The 23454-nt window shown below is 40.3% G+C and overlaps 1 protein-coding gene across 6 annotated transcripts in view; it reads right to left on the bottom strand.

Moving 5' to 3' along the window:
* ZFHX4 (zinc finger homeobox 4) overlaps window positions 1–23454 on the bottom strand; it is a 181484-nt gene that overhangs the window by 26715 nt on the left and 131315 nt on the right. For all 6 annotated transcript variants that reach the window (XM_056522183.1, XM_056522180.1, XM_056522179.1 and 3 more), the window contains exon 5: window positions 1772–1894. In XM_056522183.1, coding sequence (XP_056378158.1) covers window positions 1772–1894 — 123 coding nt within the window. The remainder of the gene's footprint in view (window positions 1–1771; window positions 1895–23454) is intronic.

The raw sequence follows: 23454 nt of genomic DNA, 5'->3' as shown, positions 1-23454 counted from the left end.
TCTTGCACGGTGTTGGGCTGTAAGCACAACCCCCACCTGTGGACGTCGGGCCCTCATACCATCCTCATGGAGTCTGTTTCTGACCGTTTGAGTGGACACATGTACATTTGTGGCCTGCTGGAGGTCATTTTGCTCACTCTGGCGGTGCTCTTTCTTGCACAAAGGCAGAGGTAGCCACCCTGCTGCTGGGTTGTTGCTCTCCTACGGCCTCCTCCACGCTCCTGATGTACTGACCTGTCTCCTGGTAGCGCCTCCATGCTCTGGACTCTGGACATGCTGACAGACGCTACAAACATTCTTGCCACAGCTCGCATTGATGTGCCATCCTGGATGAGCTGCACTACCTGAGCCACTTGTGGGGTTTGTAGACTCCGTCTCATGCTACCACTAGAGTGAAAGCACCGCCAGCATTCAAAAGTGACCAAAACATCAGCCAGGAAGCATAGGAACTGAGAAGTGGTCTGTGGTCACCACCTGAAGAACCACTCCTTTATTGGGGGTGTCTTGCTAATTGCCTATAATTTATATAATTGACTTGGAGTTATATTGTGTTGTTTAAGTGTTCCCTTAATTTTGAGCAGTATATGTGACTGTATTGGCATGCAGTACATTTAGGAGCTTTCTCCAAAATTCTACCTCTTTGAGAGGACCACCCCATATAAAGACCAGATTTTATCTGATAGATTTCCACCATAAATCCCTGGAGAAGACCACTTCCATAGATTACCTCTTTTTAATGTAATATTGGTTGGTCTGCTCCAAAAGGTGTCTTTTTTCTTATGATGTTAGTCTTTGGTATACATATGCAACTGTATAGGCATGTAGTTAGATAAATCTGGGCATGTATTTGACATTTGTTAAAATGTTCTAAATATGGTGCAAGCCTAGCCTTAACTTTCCAATATACCTCTTTGATGTTAGTCAAAGCAAGACAAATGTGACTATATTAGCATGCAGCAAGATTTTAGCCTAAGATGTAGAGCCCTTTGTGCACCCTATTTGGCAAGGTATATTATTATGACATACCCTTTTCAATGGGGCGTCAATGGGGGGATGTATATAATTGCATCTGCAAATGTATCTTCTTTTTAGTATAAACAATAAATATAGTCCTACCCCCAACATAGAGCACACAAACTAACACAACCTGATACTTCAGCTATACGTTTTCATACATCTAGTCTTCAAAAGTCATTTCGTAACGGTTCTTGACAAAATAGTTATTTTTCTTGCCATTCTGTCTCGTGCCGCCAAACAAACATGGATAAAATGTAAAGATGGATTCCAAATATCACCCTTTAAGAGCAAAAAGTCAAAAAAAAAAAAAAATGTCATTCTTTCAGTTACAAGGATAGATATTTGATTGCTCGGAGGAGGAAAAAAAAATCAAGTGGTATCTAATCCTACGCTTATGAAAAATTAATATGTCATCAGAGGAATCACAAGTACAGCTAAGATTAATGAAAGGCGCTTAAAAAATTACAAGCACACAAACTGATTTGATTAAAAAATAATCTCACTGGTCGTCCTGTAATATTCCTCAACTTATCCGCATCTATCCTGTCAGATGGTTATGATTAAAAATAGGTCAGAGTGAGGCTACTGATAGGAATCACATGCAAAATGCACAAGCAATGAATAGGAGCAGGAATGTCCAGACAGTCAAAATTGAAGATCAGTACGAAAAAAAAAAAGGCCTTGAGAGCTGGAGGAGCCTGCAGACCTGGGGATCTCAAAGGATCCAAGGAGGAGGGAAAACATTCAATCTTACCTGAATCCTTTAATGTCTTGCCCTCGCTGCTGCTGCTGCTGTCTTTCTCATTTGTGCCTTTCTCCTCGGCTGGGGCTACTGCTGTAATTTTCAGAGTTTCCTCCACTTCCTCCGCTGGCTCTTCTGTAAAATAATAAGGCGAAAGGCGACGCGTTAGATAACCGTTATTTGCTGATGACGTCCGGTTGTAGTATCATAAACAAAAAAAAATAGGCGAATACTACAAATAGGAATAACATATAGAGTGCAGGTGTGAATCCAATCAATACTTCCATTGATTGGATAATATATGCTTTTTTTCTTCATTGTTTTGCTGCCACAGCAATATACTTTAAATACCGCGAATAATAATTTTTGTTCGCCCTGCAACATTGTAACAAAGGTGAGAGGGTAGCGTTCAAGGAGACAACCTGAAAGGACCTACCGTATTTTTCGCCGTATAAGACGCACTTTTTCTTCCCCAAAACTGGGGGGAGAAAAGTCGGTGTGTCTTATACGGCAAATACACCCCTATTGCGGCGGTCCCTGCGGCCATCAACGGCCGGGACCCGCGGCTAATACAGGACATCACCGATTGCGATGATGCCCTGTATTAACCCTTCAGACGCGGCGATCAAAGCTGACCACCGCGTCTGAAGGGAAAGTGACACTAACCCGGCTGTTCAGTCGGGCTGTTCGGGACCGCCGCGGTAAAATCGCGGCGGTCCCGAACAGCCCGACTGAATAGCCGGGTTAGTGCTTACAGGACACCGGGAGGAACCTTACCTGCCTCCTCGGTGTCTTCTCCATTCAGGGATCCCCTGTATGGCCGGCGCTCTCCTTCCTCGTCATCACGTCGTTGCGTACGTGCGTCGGCGTGCGTAACGACGTGATAACGGCGACGGAGAGCGAGGATACCCGACCGGCAGCAGAGACGTTCCAGAGCGACGGGGACACGGCGACAGCGATGGAGCGACATCCAGGGCAGCGGTGACGGGTCCGGAGCAGCGGGGACACGTGAGTATTACCTCCTATGCAGCCAACGGCTGTCCGGGCATATGAGAGTTGTAGTTTTGCAACATCTGAAGGTCCGCAGGTTGAAGACCACTATTGGGTTAAAAATCTTTATTTATTTAGATTTTGCACCTATAAATTGGGTGCGTCTTATACGCCGGTGCGTCCTATAGAGTGAAAAATACGGTGTATAATAGAGGAAAAGCTTTTTTTTCTCTCTCTCTCTTTTTAAAGCATGGCTTGTAATTAATAATTGAATAGCGACAGTGTTTTTATTGTTTTACCACAAGGGGAATGGCGAAAAGGTTATTTGATACAGAGAAGGATCATCTCGAGAAAATCTGCATCGCACTCACCTCACTTCTATGTTCACACCAGCCAGATTACATAGAAATCTTCACAGTAACTCAACCCTATTTAATTATTCTGTAAATCTTAGCTATGCTGCTGGTGGATTAATCTGTTTATGCAGTTAGCCTCTATGCTGGGGCTGTGTAGCACTAATCCATGAAAGACCCACTGTTCCTTTTCATCCTGTGATCATTTGTCTCTCACTGTGCTGATGTCACATTTTAATGAATTTTTAGCAATCTGAGTAATGCCAGATAACCAGGCCTGCAACTCCCCACCGCACTTCATGCTGTTTTCATTGCTGTACAAAAATAAAAAAAAATCATATTTCTCAGCTCAGGTAAAAATTACATAAATTAGGAGGCGAATGTAAACTGTGTTTCAAAGCGCCAGGCTGCTCAATTTCATAAAATCTTTAACAACCATATAAATTAACCTCAGGAAAAGGGAAAAGGTCAGGCATTTTTTGCTAGCAGCCTCTATATAACACACCGGGGCCTACAATACATATAGACACATGCCTGCAATTTTTATTTTTTTTTCCGTTTCACGATTAACCCTTCCCCCCCCTTTTCTTGCATTAACGTTAAATTACCTACTGCATCAAATTTTCATTGTGAAAATTCTAGGGTGATTGAAAAGCAGATAGAGTGGACCTCTCCTTCGCCCACATCTTTTATTAATAATCTTCTGACAGCTGAATGAGATCTCGACTAACATATGCAGCAGCTGAGTACAAAGGGAGATAAAAAAAAAAAAAGAAGAAATATAGAAAAAAAAGGTAGAAGCGCAAAATAAACAGAGTGGAAAAAAAAAACAATGTAATAAACATGAGCAAGCGACGCAGTAACAAGAAAATGACCTGCAGAACCATTGTTTTTTTCGGCTGGTTGGGAGAAGGGGGGGAGTTTGTTAATAATGATTGCCTGCTACTTTACAAATCTCGGTAGAAATGAAAGGCTTTGCTTTGGGATAATTTATGTATATGTGTATTCACAGATTACCATTACAGGGGGGAAGAAGAAAACAGTTCTTACTGTTCCAGGCCTTTCTTCTTCCAGTGTTGATTGCTAATCAGACGCGGCAGGCATCCTCATCACAGCTGGAAGTGACGCTGTATTTATTAAGGTGGTAGGGGGCATGGTTTGGTCCGCTGTGAGTCTGTGATCATGACTGCATTGGGCTGTGTTAATGCCAAGTGCACACACATGAGACACACATCCAGTGTCAGGCCCCGGGGCTGGGGGCAGCCCTTGGCAATGCCTCTTTTTTTTTTTTTTTTTTAAGTGTCTTTCTTGGAGAGGAGCTATTGTGTTTTGGCTTTTTTTTTTTTTTTTTTTTTTTCCTTTTTGAGATTTACTGACCCATTCCCTAAGGCTGGAGAAGTGTCAAAGAGCTACTGACTGTCCTTATCTTCAGGGGACATGAAATTTTGAAGACTATTGTGGCACATATTAATAAAACATGGCGTGCCAGGAAAGCCGCAGAGCACATGGAAGGAAAACAGAAGAAAAAAAAAAGAGCAAATTATAATAGTACTAAAAGAAAATCTTATCATCTGGGTCTCATCAGACAATTTTTGCAGGGTGCTCTCCAGTTTTTTTTGCTTTTATTCTTTTTGCTGGTATGTGTTTTAAGTGTGAGAGAAATTCCCAGACATGTTCTTCTATACATCATCATAGTGTCTGACCTCAAAGTGACCCTGGCAAGAGTTTGAGAAATCTCGACGTGAACAAAGACTCAGTGTCAGCAGCGGGGAGAGATTGCGGGATAGACTTTCCCCATCAACTTAATCGCAAACAGCAGTTTTTAGGCTATAACTTCATAAAGCTTCACCAAACCACAAACATATAACCTTTCAAGGTGAAGTAGCCCCCTTTACCAAGGTTCCCCATCCCCCTGCCCCCCCCACTCGTTTCAGATTTTTTTCCCTCTATCCTCTTTTATTCCCTTTGATGTAGAAAGGCAATTAGCTCTAATGTTCAAGAGCTGCAGGCCTGTTTTATGGCTTGGAAGGTGAGAACTGTTTATTACAGGTAGACTCCAGAGGGTCACAAAGGCTTTGTATATTTTTAATCACAAGCAAAAATAAAATCTAAAAAAAGAAGAAAAAAAAAGCAACGCAAAGCATAAAAATGTATCCTGATTACTATTCAAATTAAACCTTTTAGCTCACAATATCTGTTCCCATTGAACTCGCCAACCCTTTAGGGCAGAAAAATATGGCAGCACAAGACTATTTCTCTTTTCTTGTTTGCTGCTGCTGCTGACGGTAAGATGAATCCGCTCGAAAAAATCCTTATGTTCTAATTAGTCAACGCCTGTGGCAAAGAGATAAAAGTGTCTTCTCCGGGGGTCATGATGGTGTTTTGGAAGCAGGGACCCTAAGCTTCAGCTAGCCCACTAGTTCCTTTTGGGGCGTGTGTGGGTGCATTCCTGGCTGGCCAGCACCGAAAGGATTAACTGGAAATAGGACTTAAAGGAGGTGTAGCCTTGGTTAAGCCAATGGTCCTTGAAATTGAAGACCTTGGTTCAAGACCAGTGGCAGCTTTCGGTGACCTAGGGCAAAACACTTTATTCCATTGTGCTTCAGAGATCAACAATTCAATTGCAAGCTCTCTGGGTCAGCTTTTCATTGTGATAGATTGTTTCTAAGCAGGCAAGAATGCTGCATGATTCATAACTAAATGATATAATAGCCTATGCGTCAACATGGAAATATGAATAGAGGTTTCAGATAAACAAGATATTTTACATATTTTCATTTGAAGGTTCCCATTACGCAATCTATATGGAGCTGCAGGTTTTTTTTTCTTGCTCCAAAATGTTTGCACATGTCCCCTTTTGGAATGCTCACAATGAATTAACTATCATGAAGGAGCTTAATAAGCAATCTGTTTGCATTACGCTTTTGTTAGCACCTGGTTTTATTTTACCTAAATATTTAAGGTCCCTTTTGATGTGCAGACCCCTGGATGCACATGTTATTAACATTTCCACCATCTGATCTATAGAGTGAATATTCATAGGCTCATTCTGTGAGTTTATTTTTTTTTTTGGGTAGGATAAAACTACTACTGTCAAAATAATTTTTAATACAACTCATTTAATGCACGAAAAAAAGGGCAATATATTGTATTTTATTTCCTGCAGAATGTGCCTTTGATGAAGGATCCTCATAGACATGTACATTGCATAGCAGACAGATATTTATAAATCCTGACACTGATCAGTAGAATACAAATCTTGGCCATATCTTCTTTATTAAACATATTTATCATGTCACTATTTTTGACATCGACTGTCACTGTGGTCATTTTATGTTAAGTTAGTAAAGCGCAGTCACTACTCAGCACCTTCAAGATTTAAATTTCCTTCATATGAAAAATTCTTTCAAGTTTAAGTTTGCTGTGTAATAACATTTACATTACTGCTACTCATTACTTCTCTACAGCTGCGGTATCAAGTCTTTAGAAGTGATATATATCATTAGAATTAACAGTTGTCTGCAATTTCTGCTCCTTATTATAGTTGTTGATGAGACTTAAAAGGGTATTTCAGCCAATAACACTTTGCACCAATCCACAGGACCCCCACGATCATAAGAACAGGGTCCTAAGTCTCCCAATGGAATGGTGTGGCAGCCATATGTGTGTGCACTGCTGCTCCATTCATTTTATATTCAGCTCTTGGAGATAGTAGAGTACAGACTAAAGGGGGAATATATCATTCCCTGCCTCAGTGCTGAGATGCAAAAATGTTGCGCAATTTTGCCACTATGTACTGTTGCAGGGAACAATAGCACTTGTGCACTACTTTCAGCCTCTGGACTTTGAAGAAGGCTGGAAAAAGTGCATCCGTGCACGAAGCGTCCGTCACCTCAATGCGCCCCTGCTCTTTTGTCTCCAACCTCCCACTGTATGTGAATCCTTTTCAGTGAGTGCCACAGTTGAAGAACACCAATCATTATATATGGTGAGTGCCACAGTTGAAGAACACCAATCATTATATTATGTGTTCTTATTGGATAGAGGGGAAATAGTTGCTGCCAGACCCCTGTGGCATTGGCTCAACTAGATGAGAAAAAACGGATTAGGCATGTTGAAATCCAATGCATAAGAGTCAGGAGATTCCCATATACAGTACATACTAGATGGTCAGGATATCCCAGTAAAATTGGTTTGGCCAACTCTAATCTAATTTGTATGGCCATCTTTAGTGGTTTTGTGTGTTAGATCCACTCCTAAAAGAATAGAATAATATATTGGGACCTTGTGTGTGATGCGATTAGTAGTACACTAGGTCTTTGAACGTCAGAGAATTTCATTATTTTCAGTGGAAACTTTGATGATTTCATGTATATGGTGGACATCTATGCTTGGTGGCTGCTATGAGATAATGTTGGCCATGTTGGATTCTACCAACCAACTATTTGTTTCACTTTAGGCTAGCTTTATTCAGGTACAATACAGCGACAATTGTTCTTCCATATTATGGCTTCCACTCCCCAGCCCTTCACTAAACCAAACACAAGGCACCTTAGAACTTTATGGTAATCTAATAAAACTGTAGGGATCTAGGATGAAGGGATGTTCTTTCATTGGGGTACGATCCTTAGATGTCTAGTAGGACATATGTTGTTATTTTTTTTTTTCTTGAACAACCAGACAACGCCTTTAAAAGAACTGTATACTCCATCTAAAGCTAAGGGCAAGATGAACAATAAGGTCATCACAAGAGGCAGGAGAAGCAGACAGATGAAATGAATTAGCAGCTTGTAGGTTCCCCTTATACTATGGTCACCAGTCCCTTGTATTCAAGTATGTTTACAATTCCTTGTTCTTTAACCTTGAGGATAAATAAGGAATGAATATAGCAGATTTGCGTATTTCTCAAGAAAACATCTAGTGCCTGACTGCAAGGGAAAAAAAAGTCCATGTTTTACTTTCTCATGACCTAGCCTTCCCAGTGGATTCTTGGGTAATTAATGGTTTCTAATTTAATCCTGTTAATACGTTTCATTCTTAGGCTTATTTTAAGTGTTTAGGTCAGTAAATTTACTTGCCTCTTAATTGCAGTGGGAAATATTGAAGGCATACATTTGGGTGAATCAATAGAAATGAAATGTATTGACCACTGCAACGTAATATTTGCATGTTTTCTCAGTTTGGGAATCCTTTGATATGGTGACAAGTTCTGTTCTTGGTTATCTCTAAGGTAAAATATATCCCCAGGACTGCAAACTCTGTTTCTTATTCAGAATTCTCCCCTCCGCCTCCTCCCATCATAAGTTTTTTTTCTTTACTTAATTTCAGAAATTTTACAAGCCCTTAGATTTTAACCAGATGTACATTATGATGGCCTGCATGAAATCTAACAGCTGATTAGCTATTTCACCCCATAAATGCTGGAATCATTTTAGGAATTGCTACTCCAAAATCATGCTTGTTTTTTCAATAGAAAATATATATATTTTAATATATATATTTATTGTCATTGTATCAACTAAAAGGGCCAGTGGGAAAAGTGTATTTGTAAAATGAGTTGACGGAGTGCAGAGAAATCTTATCATTACTCACCTCCCTGACCAATGCCACTGTTTTTTTTTTTATCCTCACTGGGTCCCTGCTGATCTCTACACCCTAGTACCATCTTGACACACAGAAAATAACTGCTCAGCCAATCACTGGCTCCAACAGTGACCCACCTTAGTCAGTGATTGGCTGAGCAGTCATTTCCTGTAGGAGGCGACCAGAAAGTGGAGATCAATATTGACTAGGTGAACATCGGAACCGAAGCAGCAGGGTATCAGGGAGTAATGCTTATTGTATTTTTATAGTTTTTTTTTTTTTTTTTTTTTTTTTTTGCTAAATTAAATTATTTCCCTAGACAAGCCCTTTAACTCAACATTGGTTTAATCCTAAAACAATCATTAAACCTGGGGGTGGTAACTGAACTGGCTCTTATATTTGCAGAAACTGATACATCAATAGGCATCATGTGACATCCTTAGAAATTAGTGGTGACATTTTATTGGATGCCCATTGACTTTGGCGTAGCCCAGCAGACAACAACACCTGCTGGGACTTTTTGGGCTGAAAGGGTTATATCCTTATGGTATATTTACTAAATAACACAATTCTATGTTATTTTAAACTAGGCCAACATGGCAAGTAATAAATGTGGTCATACACGATAGACGTGTCATCTTAATTCGGTGGAACATCTGTAGATTTTTGGAATAATATTGAAGCAGCAGGTATAGCTCCTAGAGATTTCTGAAGACCTCCTTGTGTAATAGCAAGAATTTATTTTAATGTTCAACATAAAACATCCCGAACCTTGACCCTTGCCCGGTCAACATTGTGAACAATTATTCAGGCTGCATAGTGGTGAATAAGAGATGCAGCTTCGCCATTGTGGTGACTTTGTCTGCCACTAAATGTTTGTTTCGGTTAGCACACCTAAGTGTAAAAGAACTAAAATCCATACATTCCCATTCTTCCATGAAAAAACATGAACGATGCTGTAGGCTAATTGTGAAGTGTGACATGTATTGCTGCAAAGGAACCCATCTGGTCTACAAGTGATCTATCAAGTATAGATGTATGAGATCTTATGAAGAGCTTGTGGGACAATTGAGTATTGGCCTTCTCTTTTGTTTACATTGTGCAGAACATCCCTCTTTGTCAGTGGGACATTGCATGGTCAATGACAGTGTTTTATATTCATTATCATATAAGAAGCACAACAAAGAGAGGAGTAACATTTGGTTGAGCACATAGAGTTAAGGTAGCCCATTGCATCTAGATTTTACTATCCTATCCCCCTGACCGTTTCCTATATTTTGCTTGGTGTTTATGTGGAATATTAAAGATTATATAAAACTAAGTTGCGATTAAAAAAAATGATAATAATAATTACAAAACATGTTATAGTTTGCAGATTTTTTTCCTGAAATCCCTATTTCCTACAGCCAGTAGTATTTATAAAACGTCCTGCTCTTTTCCCAGCTCCTTATCTTTCTAGTAGTTTTGGCTTTCGGCCTCTCCATTGTTCAGTGCATCCTGTTCAGCCATTATTTCTATTGGTTTGGCAGTTAGTCTCATTGAATGTATGGATTTTGTGTTTAAATGTATTGGAGGTTTAGCACTGATAAAGGGTTATTGAATGTGTTGTGAATGCCTGCTCTCCGCTCGGCCCCTCCTTCTTGTTTTCTAGAGAGCAGCGTTAAGAAACATGAACAAGCTCGCTATTATATATTGTCTTAGGGAGGTCTTCTTTGCTGTCTTTACCCTGTGGCCCTTAAACCTCAGTTGGTGAAGCAGCCTAGACTGCAGTATTCCTGGCCATAAGCCCCTTTTTCTGAACCTTTAAGCATTATTACAACTAGACACTTTAAATCGGAAATAAAAAAAAGCCCTACTATATAGCAGAAGTCAATTATATTGTCTGATATACAGTGTTATGTTAATGCAATCCTTAATAGCATTCTATCATCCATATCCTCTGCTTTTGACATTGTGGTGACAATGGTTCCTCAAGACTCTTTGTTCTTTTGAAGGTAAATAAAATGGCTATTGTATCACTTACATACATTCAATTGTTAAATCACGTAGAAAACCAGTCATGTCATGGCGAGCTAACAATATGCAACATATAATTCTTCTGACAAAAGAAGAATAAAAACATACGTCATCTTCAAATGTGCTTTCCATTGGGGGTTTGAATAATGTCATGGCACTTTTAAGGAAGCGGTTGAAGCAATCTGTATATAATACAATAATATCCTATATATAGGATCTTGTTAAAGCTGACTGTGGTTATTTCCCACATCTACCCTGTTCACGGTAGACTCCGTGGATCTGCGCCTGTGTTTTTCTCTGGGTTGAAATTAAAAATAATTCATTCTTAAATTTACCAGTTTCAAATCCCTTTACAGCCCTGGGGGAAATATTGCCCCCTCAATGTAAGTGCTGGGAAATATCATTTCAGCCTCTATATGATTACATTATAAGGCCGTGGTAGTTTGCAGCATGAAATATTAACAGGACGCACGTGTATGCCAAGGAAGGATTGTATCAGGTTTATCAGGAGATTTTCATAATTTTCCTATTCAAAATAATTTGCAATGTGTTGGATGGTGCAGCTCTGCGTGGCTACATTGTAGCAGAGAGGACCTTCTGTATTTATAGAAGATATTATGACTTCTGAGTGTAAATAGAAAACAAAAAACCTTAAATAGTTACATAGCAATAGCCATATAGGTGATTTGTAACGAGCCCTATGCATAAGCCATTTTTGAGCCTAAAGTCCTTTGACTGCTCATGACATGATAGGAAAAAAAATCAGGCATGACAGACATTTGACATGAAAAATGATGCAATACTCTGCAGTATACAGCTGGGTCAGAGTGACACATTATATTTCAAAGACAATGCAGACAAAGCCCCTCCAACTGCAATCAAGCCTCCACCCTCCTCCATCATATTAAATGCTACCTCTATCTAGCTCACAGACTCTCCCGTAATATACAGGTTTCATTATAGGGATGTGTATTTCAGTGTATAAATCTTTGATGGTGTGCAATACCAATATGCCTCTTGAAATATACTGCACCCCGGTCCCAGGAGGTAAATAGAATAAGATTTAATTGCTGGGTGCTCAGTGTGTAAGCCTATGCTGCTTTATTGAGTATATGCTATACATGTATAGTGTGTTTATACTACTCATGCCATTGATATTGGTGAAGGCAAAAAACATGGCATCTTTGTAAATGATACCGAGATATACAGGATTTTTTCTTTAATCACCGTTCCCTATCATGTCTCTGTTTATCTGACCTCGCCACCCCCAGGAGGAGAAAAAAGAATCATATACTCTATGCATCCATCCTACCACATACAGAAGAACGTCTATGACTTTTGATGCCGTGTAGGTTTGTGAGCAGACGGAGAGAATATTAATGTTCATAGAAAGACACAAAAATATCCCGACTCTCGAGGCAAAAAAAAAAAAAACAGCAGGCGCTGACTTTTAGCCACCATGTTGCCCTCGACCAGCACTGCCTGGCTGTGAAAAATACACCATGTAAATAAACGGTGATAAATATTCCTTATTACTTGTAGTGCCCCCCCCCCCCCCCCCCCCCCAAAAAAAAAAAAAAAAAAATTACATAGGGTTGAATTATAGTGATTGTGTTATTTATCAAAGTCCTAACTTCCAGCCTGATAACATAAGCCCCAGATTTATTAAACGGGAAAATAAATTACGTTGGCTTGTTTTGTGCCTTGCACATTTTTTAAAGCACATTTATTCAAATAAATTTATGATTTTTTTTTTTTTTTACTTTTCGATATAATCCGTGGCAAAACTGGTAGCACTGTAAATAATAAGAGAGTATATTTCCATAGAATTTCTAAACCTAATGTTTAACCCACATCCGACGTTTAACCCTTTAACCCTGTAACATGAGCGACGTTATTGAGGTGATTTTTATTATATGACATCATAGCCAAACCCGCAAACACCAATCGTCTATGTGTATAAAAGCCGTGCTTGTTTCTCAAGATGGCTACCGATGAAGGAGAATTGGAAAGCTGTCAGTCTTCTGATTGGATCATTATAAGCGAGCTAGCCTCCCCGCGCTGAATTGTAGTGACAGCGTTTGAACACTTCGAAAAATATCTCTGGCAATATGGGACTGTCAGCAAATACACATAGGAGGTTTAAGAGGATATTCTGAAAATGGTCTACATGGGATGCGACAGAATAATAAAGAAAAAAAGCCATCACGCCTTCTGTACTGCAAATACCTCAGACAGAAAAACACATTATCCAGGTGTTTTGTGACGCTAATGCATTTATACCCCAGAAATCTGTATGGAAACTAAACATACAGCTCTAGTTATTGTTACCAAACCAGCAGAATCTAATAAAAGGGAGAATCAATAGATGAACAATTTAAATCTTACAAGCTTCCCAGCTTACAATTGTTTGTTTGGTAGTTACATGTGATATGGGCGACAAAGGCAATACTTCTGTCACATCAAGAGTAAGCCCCGCAGAAGCTCTGACATCTATGCTGTAAATACGGGGAAATACAATTGTGTCCTTAGCGCTTTCATTTATTTGTTTTTGGAGTTTCGGCAGGTTATTACATTGTAAGGGGCGGAACGGCCAATTGTTAATTTTTTCTAAAGGCAAAATGAAGGATGAGTTAATCGAAGAATGAAAATATAAGGATAATGGAAAGAATCTCAATATGAGGCAATGACAGATGTCGAAATGATTTGGACACTCTATCTGAAGGTCCCGATACACTCAAATCAGCCAACCCTGCTGTCATTTTGTTGCCAGTTCCACTCCAGTGGAAAACTTTTTTATTTTTTATTTTAATTTTTTTTATTCAACTGGTGCCAGAAAGTTAAACAGATTTGTAAATTACTTCTATTAAAAAATCTTAATCCTTCCAGTACTTATTAGCTGCTGAATACTTTATGGAACACTGAGCTCTCTGCTGACATCATGACCACAGTGCTCTCTGCTGACATCTCTGTCCATTTTAGGAACTGTCCAGAGCAGCATATGTTTGCTATGGGGATTTTCTCCTTCTCTGGACAGCTCTTAAAATGGACAGAGGTGTCAGCAGAGAGCTCGATGTTCCAAAAAGAAAAGAATTTCCGATGTTCCAAAAAAAAAAAGAAAAGAAGTAATTTACAAATCTGTTTAGCTTCTTCAACCAGTCGATTAAAAAAAAAAAAGTTTTTCAGCGGAGTACCCCTTTAAGAACACATGTACATTTGGCTGTGCTGAACGCATAGGTAGATTGGGAAAGATAACTTTTGAAGAAAGTTTTGCCAACAGCTTTTGAAGGTGTATGCCCACCTTAATCCCTTAACCCACCTTAACCCCCTTTGGCATGCCGTGATTTCGCCGTGGACATCCCAAACAGCCTCCTGAGCTAGCCGGCAGTGATTTACTTTCACTTTAGACGCGGCATTCAACTTTACACACTGCGTCTAAAGGGTTAATAGCGCGTGGCACCGCGATCATTGCCACGGGCTATTAGCCACGGGTCCCGGTTGTTGTTAGAGGCTGGGCCCGACCCGCTATGACGTCGTGGCTCCGTGTTATAGAAAGAGAAAGGACTCAGGAGGTAACGGTACATCCTTGGTCCTTAAGAGGTTAAAGGGGTACTCTGATGGAAAAAAAAATTTTCATATCAGCTAGCTCCAGAAATAAATTTGTAAATTACTTCTATAAAAAAAATCGTAATCCTTTCAGTACTTATCAGCTGCTGTATATTACAGAGGAAGTTAACTTATTCTTTTCAGTCTGACCACAGTGCTCTCTGCTGACACCTCTGTCCATGTCAGGAACTGTCCAGAGCAGAAACAAATCCCCATAGCAAACCTCTCCTGCTCCGGACAGTTCCTGACATGGACAGAGGTGTCAGCAGAGAGCAGTCAGCAGAGAGCACTGTGGTCAGACAGAAAGTAACTACTCAACTTCCTCTGAAGCATACAGTAGCTGATAAGTAGTGGAAGGATTAAGATTTTTATATAGAAGTAATTTACAAATCTATTTAACTTTCTGGCACCAGTTGATTTGAATTTTTTTTCCCCACAGGAGTACCCCTTTACGAAAGATAAAGATAACACTTCATTAGCTTACATGAAGGTGGTAGTCATAGTTATACCAACCAGAAGATGTTTGGATGACTCTAGTATGCTTGAGCCTTGAAGGGTTGTCCAGTGAAAAAAATATATATTTTTAAAAAGGTGTCAACTAGTTTAAAGACAAAAAATAAGGGTTACTCTCTTCACTATTCCCCCATTATTGCCATTCCCTGCTTGTGGATCCCTTCCCACATTTCTTGTGTGTTATGGGAGATGGGATCCGGTAAGTGGCAGAACAGTAGCATCACGGGATCATGGAGGTGAGTAACCCTTTAAAGCAGTGGTCTCAAACTGTGGCCCTCCAGATGTTTCAAAACTTCAACTCCCAGCATGCCCGGACAGCCAACGGCTGTCCGGGCATGCTGGGAGTTGAAGTTTTGCAACATCTGGAGGGCCACAGTTTGAGACCACTGCTTTAAAGGATCCTTAAAGGGGTACTCCGTCCTTAGACATCTTATAAGATGTCTAATTGCGGGGGTCCCGCCGCTGGGATCACCACGATCTCTGTGCAGCACCAAATATTCATTTAAAAAGCTTGGAGTGACAGCGGGGGTTGTGACGTCAGGCCACGCCCCCTCAATGCAAATCTATGGGAGGGGCGTGGTGGCTGCCACACCCCCTCCCATAGACTTGCATTGAGGGGGCGTGACGTGATGTCACGAGGGGCATGGCAGTGACATCACGACCCCCGCCGCCTGCTCCAATCATTCGGAACAAAATGTTCAGAACGCTGGGGCAGCGGAGTACTCCTTTAAACATATCTCTTATGTTCAGCAATTGAACAATACAGTGTAAAGCCTATAGAGCCTATAGATGAGCTCCTTTTATAGAACTATGGTTGTTGCTCAATCCATAGATTTTTCAAGCAAGTAATGAGATACTCGTGGTAAGGCGGCCATTTAGCACCCTTGCATGGAAAAGGTTAAACCAAAAAGTGGACAATCCTTTTAAGCCGTTTAAAATGTAAATTCAACAGTTTTTCTTAGCATTATATCCAAAGATTAAGAAATCTGAAATATTTATATTATCAAAGTAAGATTCTGCCTGTGGAATTTGTATTAATGACTTGTTTTTAATCCATTCGGAATGAATAACACTTATTAAAGGAAAACAACTCGAAATTCTTTCATTTCCAAGGTGCTGCCCTCGGAAGGTTATGGTCTCGGCCAATTTAATACAGCAGCTCGGGGCTCCAACCTACTCCATTCGTAATGGTTTCTTTTAGTAGGATAACCTGGCTTTGCTGCGTGTTAAAGATGATTCCAGCTCCGAAAGGGTCGGAGGCTACGGAACATAAGACAATTAATTGCAGGTTCAAACGCTTTACACGTGAATTTTACCTCAGGTGCAGCACAATACACAGATATTTTAAGCCTCTTCTTGGGCTGAAAACATCTGCAGGAAAAAAAAAAAAAAAGCGAACATTCTTGATAAATGAGATAAGCAAAAGCATGATTTTAATTAAAAAATATCATTTCCAAACATATTTGTAACATTCTTTTTTTATTTTATTTCGAGAGATATCAGGACATGTCGGGAAAACAGAAGAAAAATAAATAAAAATAATCTTTGCTTTTGCTCAGTTTCAATTACTGACTATTAATAGGTATGTTAGTCTTATTGTAGTAGGGACCTGGAGCCTCTACTGTACATAGAAGAGGAATTGGCATCCAAAATAACCGGTGACTGTCCGTGTGACTATTCTAAAGCCTCCCCACCCTCCCCTAAGGCTAACCAATCACGTGACCTCTGGTAGATATGACCAAAAATTCATTTTCATAAATGGTCCTTAACCTTCTAGGATGGAAGGGTGATTTATCAAACTGATTTGAGAGTCATGACCTCTCAAGGTCTAGGTAGGACAACGCAAAAGGACGTGATTTATGTAATCTCTTTGTTTATTTCCTTACGTCAGTGGCCTCAAACTCTGGGAGTTGAAGTTTTGCAAAATCTAGAGGGCCACAGTTTTAGACCACTGCCTTAAAGGGGTATTCCAGGATTTTTTTTTTATTTGACTATGCTACAGGGGCTGTAAAGTTAGTGTAGTTCATAATATAGTGTCTGTACCGGTGTGTGACGGTTTTCTCACAATTCTTCTGTGATTTTCACTCCAATATTTATTTTTACCAGCATACAAAATGACTGTTGTCTCAGATTTTTCCCAGGTTGCCATGCGGCCGAGACCTGACTCACTGGTCAGCTAATGACAGGGAGCCTGTCTGCTTCAGTGGGTGGAGGGATCGCTTGGTGGGAGAGAAATCAATCTGCAACAGCTGTAGGCACCCTGATTGAAAACCACAGGTCTTTTGAATGGATGCAGCTCATTTATGTTTCAATGGGTGGGGTGGCTGATGTGTGGGAGGGAGGAAGATGGAATTGTGGGATTTGTAGTAAAAAAAAAAAGAAAAGTCAAACAGGAAATTCCAGTTCACAAAAAGCTAGCCACAGTGTTATGGTAATCTCACAACACTCAACCATTTAGCCCCAAGACAAGCGCAGATCCTTCCTAAGCATGTCCATTACTGTCTGCCAGGTACACACTGATATCACCTTATGGTGGAGAACCCCTTTAAGGTTTCATTCAGATTAGGAGTCTGCGGCCATGTCTCCTTTAAAGGGGTACTCCGGTGGGAAAAAAAAAAAATGGAAAATCAACTGGTGCCAGAAAGTTAAACAGATTCGTAATATACTTCTATGTAAAAATCTTAATCCTTCCAGCACTTATCAGCTGCTGTACACTACAGAGGAAGTTCTTTTCTTTTTGAATTTCTTTTCAGTCTGACCACAGTGCTCTCTGCTGACACCTCTGTCCATGTCAGGAACTGTCCAGAGCAGGAGGAAAATCCCTGTAGAAAACCTATTCTGCTCTGGACAGTTCCTGACAGGGACAGAGGTGTCATCAGAGAGCACTGTGGTCAGACAGAAAATAAATGCAAAAAGAAAAGAACTTCCTCTGTAGTATACAGCAGCTGGTGTGTACTGTAAGGATTAAGATTTTTAAATAGAAGTAAATTACAAATCTGTTTTACTATCTGGCACCAGTTATAAAAAAAAAAAAAATCCACTGGAGTACCCCTTTAATACTGCCCTTCATCGTTGATGCCCTCCTTGACATTCAGTGACCATCATGCCATATGGGGTGTGAAACGTCTGGTTTCTCCAGACCTGAATACAAATCCTGCCTCCCAATGCTGGAAGTCTCTTGTGAACAGTGATAACATGGTTTAAGTGCCGACATCCCAGCATCACACTCAATGTCCTGAGAGAATATTGTGCAAATATTGCATGAATAATTAAATTGTTGGACCACTGCGGCAATAGCTGCTAAGATTTTATATCCCTGAGTGTTTTCGCTAGTTATGTAAATCACAAAAGACATTGCCTCGGAATTTTTATTATTATGTTTTTTTTTTTTTAGGTTAGAATACAATACCGAAGTCTCGCAAACATGGCTTATTCTGTCACCCAATGAGTGAAAACTGTATTTTACATGTGTATGTACCAGAATGGTAATTTTATAGCCCTATGTTCGCCCCTTATTCATCTGTTCCTGTAATCTCTACTGTCTCAAAATAACTACAGAGAAAACAGTTTAATCAGAATGAGATGGAGGTTTATCCAAACCAGTCTCATTTTCATGCTCTGGGCAAAACCACTTTTGGTATTTCAAGCAAAGCAATGACAGCATACCTTCTTGTTATTATTTATGCATGGAGGGCCAAACCAAATGCTTGGGTGGATCCCCCAAGACGGGGAGCTGGTATTTTTTTCCGTCCACAGGACCCCATTTACATTTAAATGAACTTGCCTCTTGTGAATGGTTGGCTCCACATGTAAATACCACACCACCACAGACACTGCAATTAAATCACAATCACAAGTATAGAAGCCACCAACATATTGCTAAATAAGGCCTAAGAACATTGGTCAAAAGACATAAAAAGAAGTGGTATTGTAAGGCAAGGCTGAAAGCACGTTGCAGTTATGAAAGAGGGTTATTTGGCAGTCCTTCCCAGAGTTAACTGTTATAGTACTGTGCCCGAGGCTTCAGTCTACTAATAAATTACTGCCCCCCCCCCCTGTACCTATTAAGTGATGTAAGAAACCCATATATTTATTTTTTAGTATGATCTAATGTGGAAACACATCACAGAAAATGGCCGTGTTCCAGTAAAGACCATACCCCAGTTACCTGCGGGAGACCACAATGGTATGAGGGAGGTCGCACAGGTGTATAAGTAAGTCAGGCCTTTTTCAGTGTATTTACCAGCTTATAACTAAATTTATTTATCGTATTCTGTTCCATTGAAAGTTTTTGCATGCTCAATAAGAATATGCAGATTGAGTAGTTTTGGGGAGTTGCTATGTGGTTAAAGGGGCGATCCAGGAAAAGACAAAACTGTGCCACGCTTGTGCTAAGTTCTTTAGAAGTCAATGAAGCAGAGTTGTAATACCATACACAACCTGGGGATAGGTGTGGCGCTGTTTTTGCGGGGGGAAAAAAACGGCTATGCTTTTCTAATCCAGGACAATCTGTCAGCTGTATTTAGTGCTGCAGACACTCTTGGATAGCTGTTCATGTATAAAAGCTAACAGTACCCTTCCTAGAGCCGATAGTGCTTGCCAAACTTACAAAATGTTCTAATTTCTCAGCCAAGTGTCGAGGAGGCGGTGCCAAGCTTCCCCAGTGCCATAGCTGTGCACCCATCATCCCCCTCCTTGCTCGTCACTCAATTAATATATATTTACAAAACAAAATATACCAAAAGCAAGCAGTGGTGATGACACCTAGGAACTGGCCATGCCCGTTGTCTATCGCAATTCTCTGGCTCACAAGCTTTTTCTTTGGTTCTATCCAACAGAATCGGATGTTTATAAGATTTGACACAACTCTTTATTGTCATAACAGTTCTCTTTTTCACACACTTTTTTTTTCTTCTTCCCTGTCTTAAAGTGACATCAACATGACAAATGTGGGAAAGTCCACAGATGTGAGAGTAGGAATTAGGCTGTGTGCTTCTGGTCAAATGAATTATACATAAATCACTGTCCGCTAACTATACATCCAGGTTATGGGCAGCTAATGAAAGAGAACATTCCCAAATATAATGTAGATTGTGGTGACCTGAATGAATACGTCAGGTCAGGGAAGAAAGATACATGTCCTATATTGGACTGGACAACAATCCTATAGGTCAGCTATTAAGATGTGTTTGTTTTATTTCTAGGCCCACGTGCCTATTCCTCTGTGTTATCGGCAGCTGATTATTATTCCATGCATGCATTATTTTATATAGTCGGGTATATAAGAAAAATAAGAGTTGCACACATACCAATGTGACCTGTAGTTAGACAGAAAGCAGTTTTCTCACTCACCGCTTGTTTTCCTGTATGTGACCTCTGCAAAGCACTGGAGGCCAGGGTTAATGGCCTTTCCAATCTCTGTGATAAGAATTCATTTTGTACTATTACCAGCAGTTATCAGAGAAGCCGGCTGCATCACTTCAGCAGGGTTCAATCAATGAGAGAACCTAATGAAGTAACCAGCTGTAGCTCTGTTTCCTTGGTCAACTCTATCAGCAGAATAAGATCTATCAGTCACATTTTAGGACCCACCCCAAAGAGTGGCGCCTTTGCATGCCGAACTCGTATGCATATGAACTCATGACACCCCAGCCATTTTCTATTTAATCTTCTCTTTTGATATGGCTTTTGTAACAGGGAAAAATGGACTGAAATGGGCTCCGAGATGCTACATTAACAGGACAATAATGCAGGATTAAAGAGGAGAGGATTTGTAGTACAGGCGGCAGACAGAGTTTGTTTTAATAGCAACAAAAAAGTGCAAATTGCTTGGTTTTGTGGTTTCGGCTCTCTGTGTTCGTGGGGGAATATGTCTCAAGAAAAGGACATTCATTTTGTTTATTATTTTAAGCCAAGGATGATCAAATGGCATAAACAGTCCTAATTACAGGATTATACATTGAATGGCTATTTAAGAGCTGCATAATTACAGTGGTATTTATAGAGTCTGGTCAGAAGCTTGTCAGCATAACTGCAGCCTTCCCTATTTTATGCCTAGTATTGCAAAAGAATTTATAAATGCAAAATTTTCCAGGCAATACAAGAAAGGAGATGACAGTATTTCTAACACAAAGTGGCCAATGCATACTGCTGCTTGTTGCCACATGAAACGTTTACATCATAAGCATGTAGCGTGTACGGTCATGTCCGAACAATCGAGCCCCGAAGGGTCTAGCCTGATGGTTACGTCTACTGAATAATATATACTATGCAAATGAAAAGCTAATTCTACATTGACCACATCCAGCAGAGGAGGCTGCAGCCATTTCACAAGTACAGCTGGTGACCCTGACAAGCCTACATTGTCCTCCGACCTCTTATCTCCAGCAGTGAAAGAGCGGTTGTGGCAAGAGACTTTGAAGATTTCTGTTACTAGTTACACTATTGATGATTCTTGACTGTGAAATCTACAAGGAACAAAACTGCTTGTGTCTTATGTCTATTATACTAAGGTGCTTAGTGAATGATGTTAGGATCCGATTTTAGAACATATTCTATCCAGTCTACTTGCTTTACCTATAGGTAGATATTATGATATTGGGCAATAGTATATAGTCTTGGGTTTATGTTTTTTTTTTACATTTTTTTTTTATCTAACACCAACATATTCCGCAGTGCTGTTCTATTAGGGCTCACAATCTAAATTTCAATTCAGTCCATCAGTTTGTTTTTGGACTGTGAAAAGAAACTTGTATACCACCAACATGAGTGTAGCAACACAACATTGTGATACTACAGCACGCCAGCATGCTTTGCCCCATACTTCACCCAGGTGCCATCCAGGCAAGAGAATGTGAGCAGCATTGCAAACACTGTCCTAGGATAGAGAGCGAATGTAGTGAGCGACAATACACATAGTACTATGTGCAGCTCATTACAGTCTATCCGCTGGACCAGACCCTTTCCCACCCAGCCTGGCAAATGTACTGTACAGTGAGCTGCGTTGCACACAATACTATATGCATTGCTGCATGAATGTGTATGGCATCTATGATATAAGCAATGGTGCCATATGCATCGCTGCTCAATGACTGTAGCATACATTCCTTGGGCAGGTTCCTCTTGCACTGGGCCCGGCAAATGTTAAGCAGCAAAAAATGTATATCCACATTGCCTGAGGAAGTGCCCTGTGCGGGCAAGAAACGCATTGCTGTTGTGTTCTGAATAAACCATATGAACTTAACCCCTGCATCACTGACTTTTCTTCTACTGCACTGCGCCGGACCAAGGATCCAATTTTTATACCTGCCATTTTTTGCTGCTATCTCTCACCGGTGAACAAGCCTTCAATCGGATGATCCAGGCTGCATGCAGATCTGTTTATTATGCCCTACATGGTGTTGTGCCCACAGCGCAACACATTCTGGTAAGCGCAATTCTTTTACTTGCGCCAAATACTCTCACAGTACCGCACTAGGGGTGCGTATGTGTTTTTCTCTTTTCTCAGAAAATGTTAAGGGAATAGTTATGCATGCATCACTTCTTAGTGTACAGGAACAGGGAGTCCTGTCCTTGCAATGAGAACAGAGAGGCAGGTCACCAATCATGTTGACTGCAACTACTTCTGTACACATCGGGTGCCTATGCCAACCTGGGGAGAACATACCATACAGTGTCATCATATGCTTAGCCCATGATCAAGCAAATATTTCTGGCATTGTGAAGGGGATCACAGTTATTGCTTGTTGACCCTAAGGGCTCCTTTTTACAGATACCAGTGACAAAACCAAGGCCCAGGGCCGTGTTCAGCATAACATTTTTATTATAATTTACATCTTCCTTAAGGAGTATTTATGCATGCATCATCACCTCTGATGTGCATAGATGTGATGCTTTACCATTACCATTTACCCCTGCATCATACTATTGCTTTACATGACTCCGAATTGCCATTTCTATGATATGTAGGTGAGGGTAAAATGACTATAGAGAACACAGAAACAAAACATTTTAGTTTTACATACAAAAACTGTGTGTGAACAGAACCCTGCTCATAGGCTGTGAGTTAGATATCGCACATTACAAGATTACCCATTGCATTGCCAGATAAGGGGTTAAATCCATTTGCATTTGCTCTTAGAGCCGCAATACATCAGTCTCTGTTCCAGCTGCCATTACAAGGAGCATAGGAAAAAAAAAATCAGGGAGTAGATCCAAGCTGCAGCCGCCTCTCATTTGCTGCTATGTTGAAAGCCACGTGTAGCCAAGTTTACTTTATTGGGTTAATCATGATGACACTCATAAAATGAAATTTGTATCCTTTTAACTCAACTGCCCTCTTTGTCTTATTGAAAGAGAAACAAAGCAGAGCTTTTCTCCCTCCTCGCAGACAAATGATATCTACGGGAAGCCAAATAAATAAAATTACTTGGTGACCCACAACTGGATAAACTTGTGCGTATGCACCCGGTGCCTAATTCCATTAAAAGCTAAAACATGTTAGATGGATGGCTGCATAGAAACCCATAAATAATGATATAAGACGGCCCTGTGCATATTCCTCGCCTGAATTAGGATATATCTCAGATCATATTGGACTGCAGAAGTTACATTTAGTCTGTGTGAACAGTATAA

This window comes from Hyla sarda, chromosome 5, assembly GCF_029499605.1.
Source record: "Hyla sarda isolate aHylSar1 chromosome 5, aHylSar1.hap1, whole genome shotgun sequence".
Classification (NCBI taxonomy): domain Eukaryota; kingdom Metazoa; phylum Chordata; class Amphibia; order Anura; family Hylidae; genus Hyla; species Hyla sarda.
This window is presented reverse-complemented; position numbering and strand designations above follow the sequence as displayed.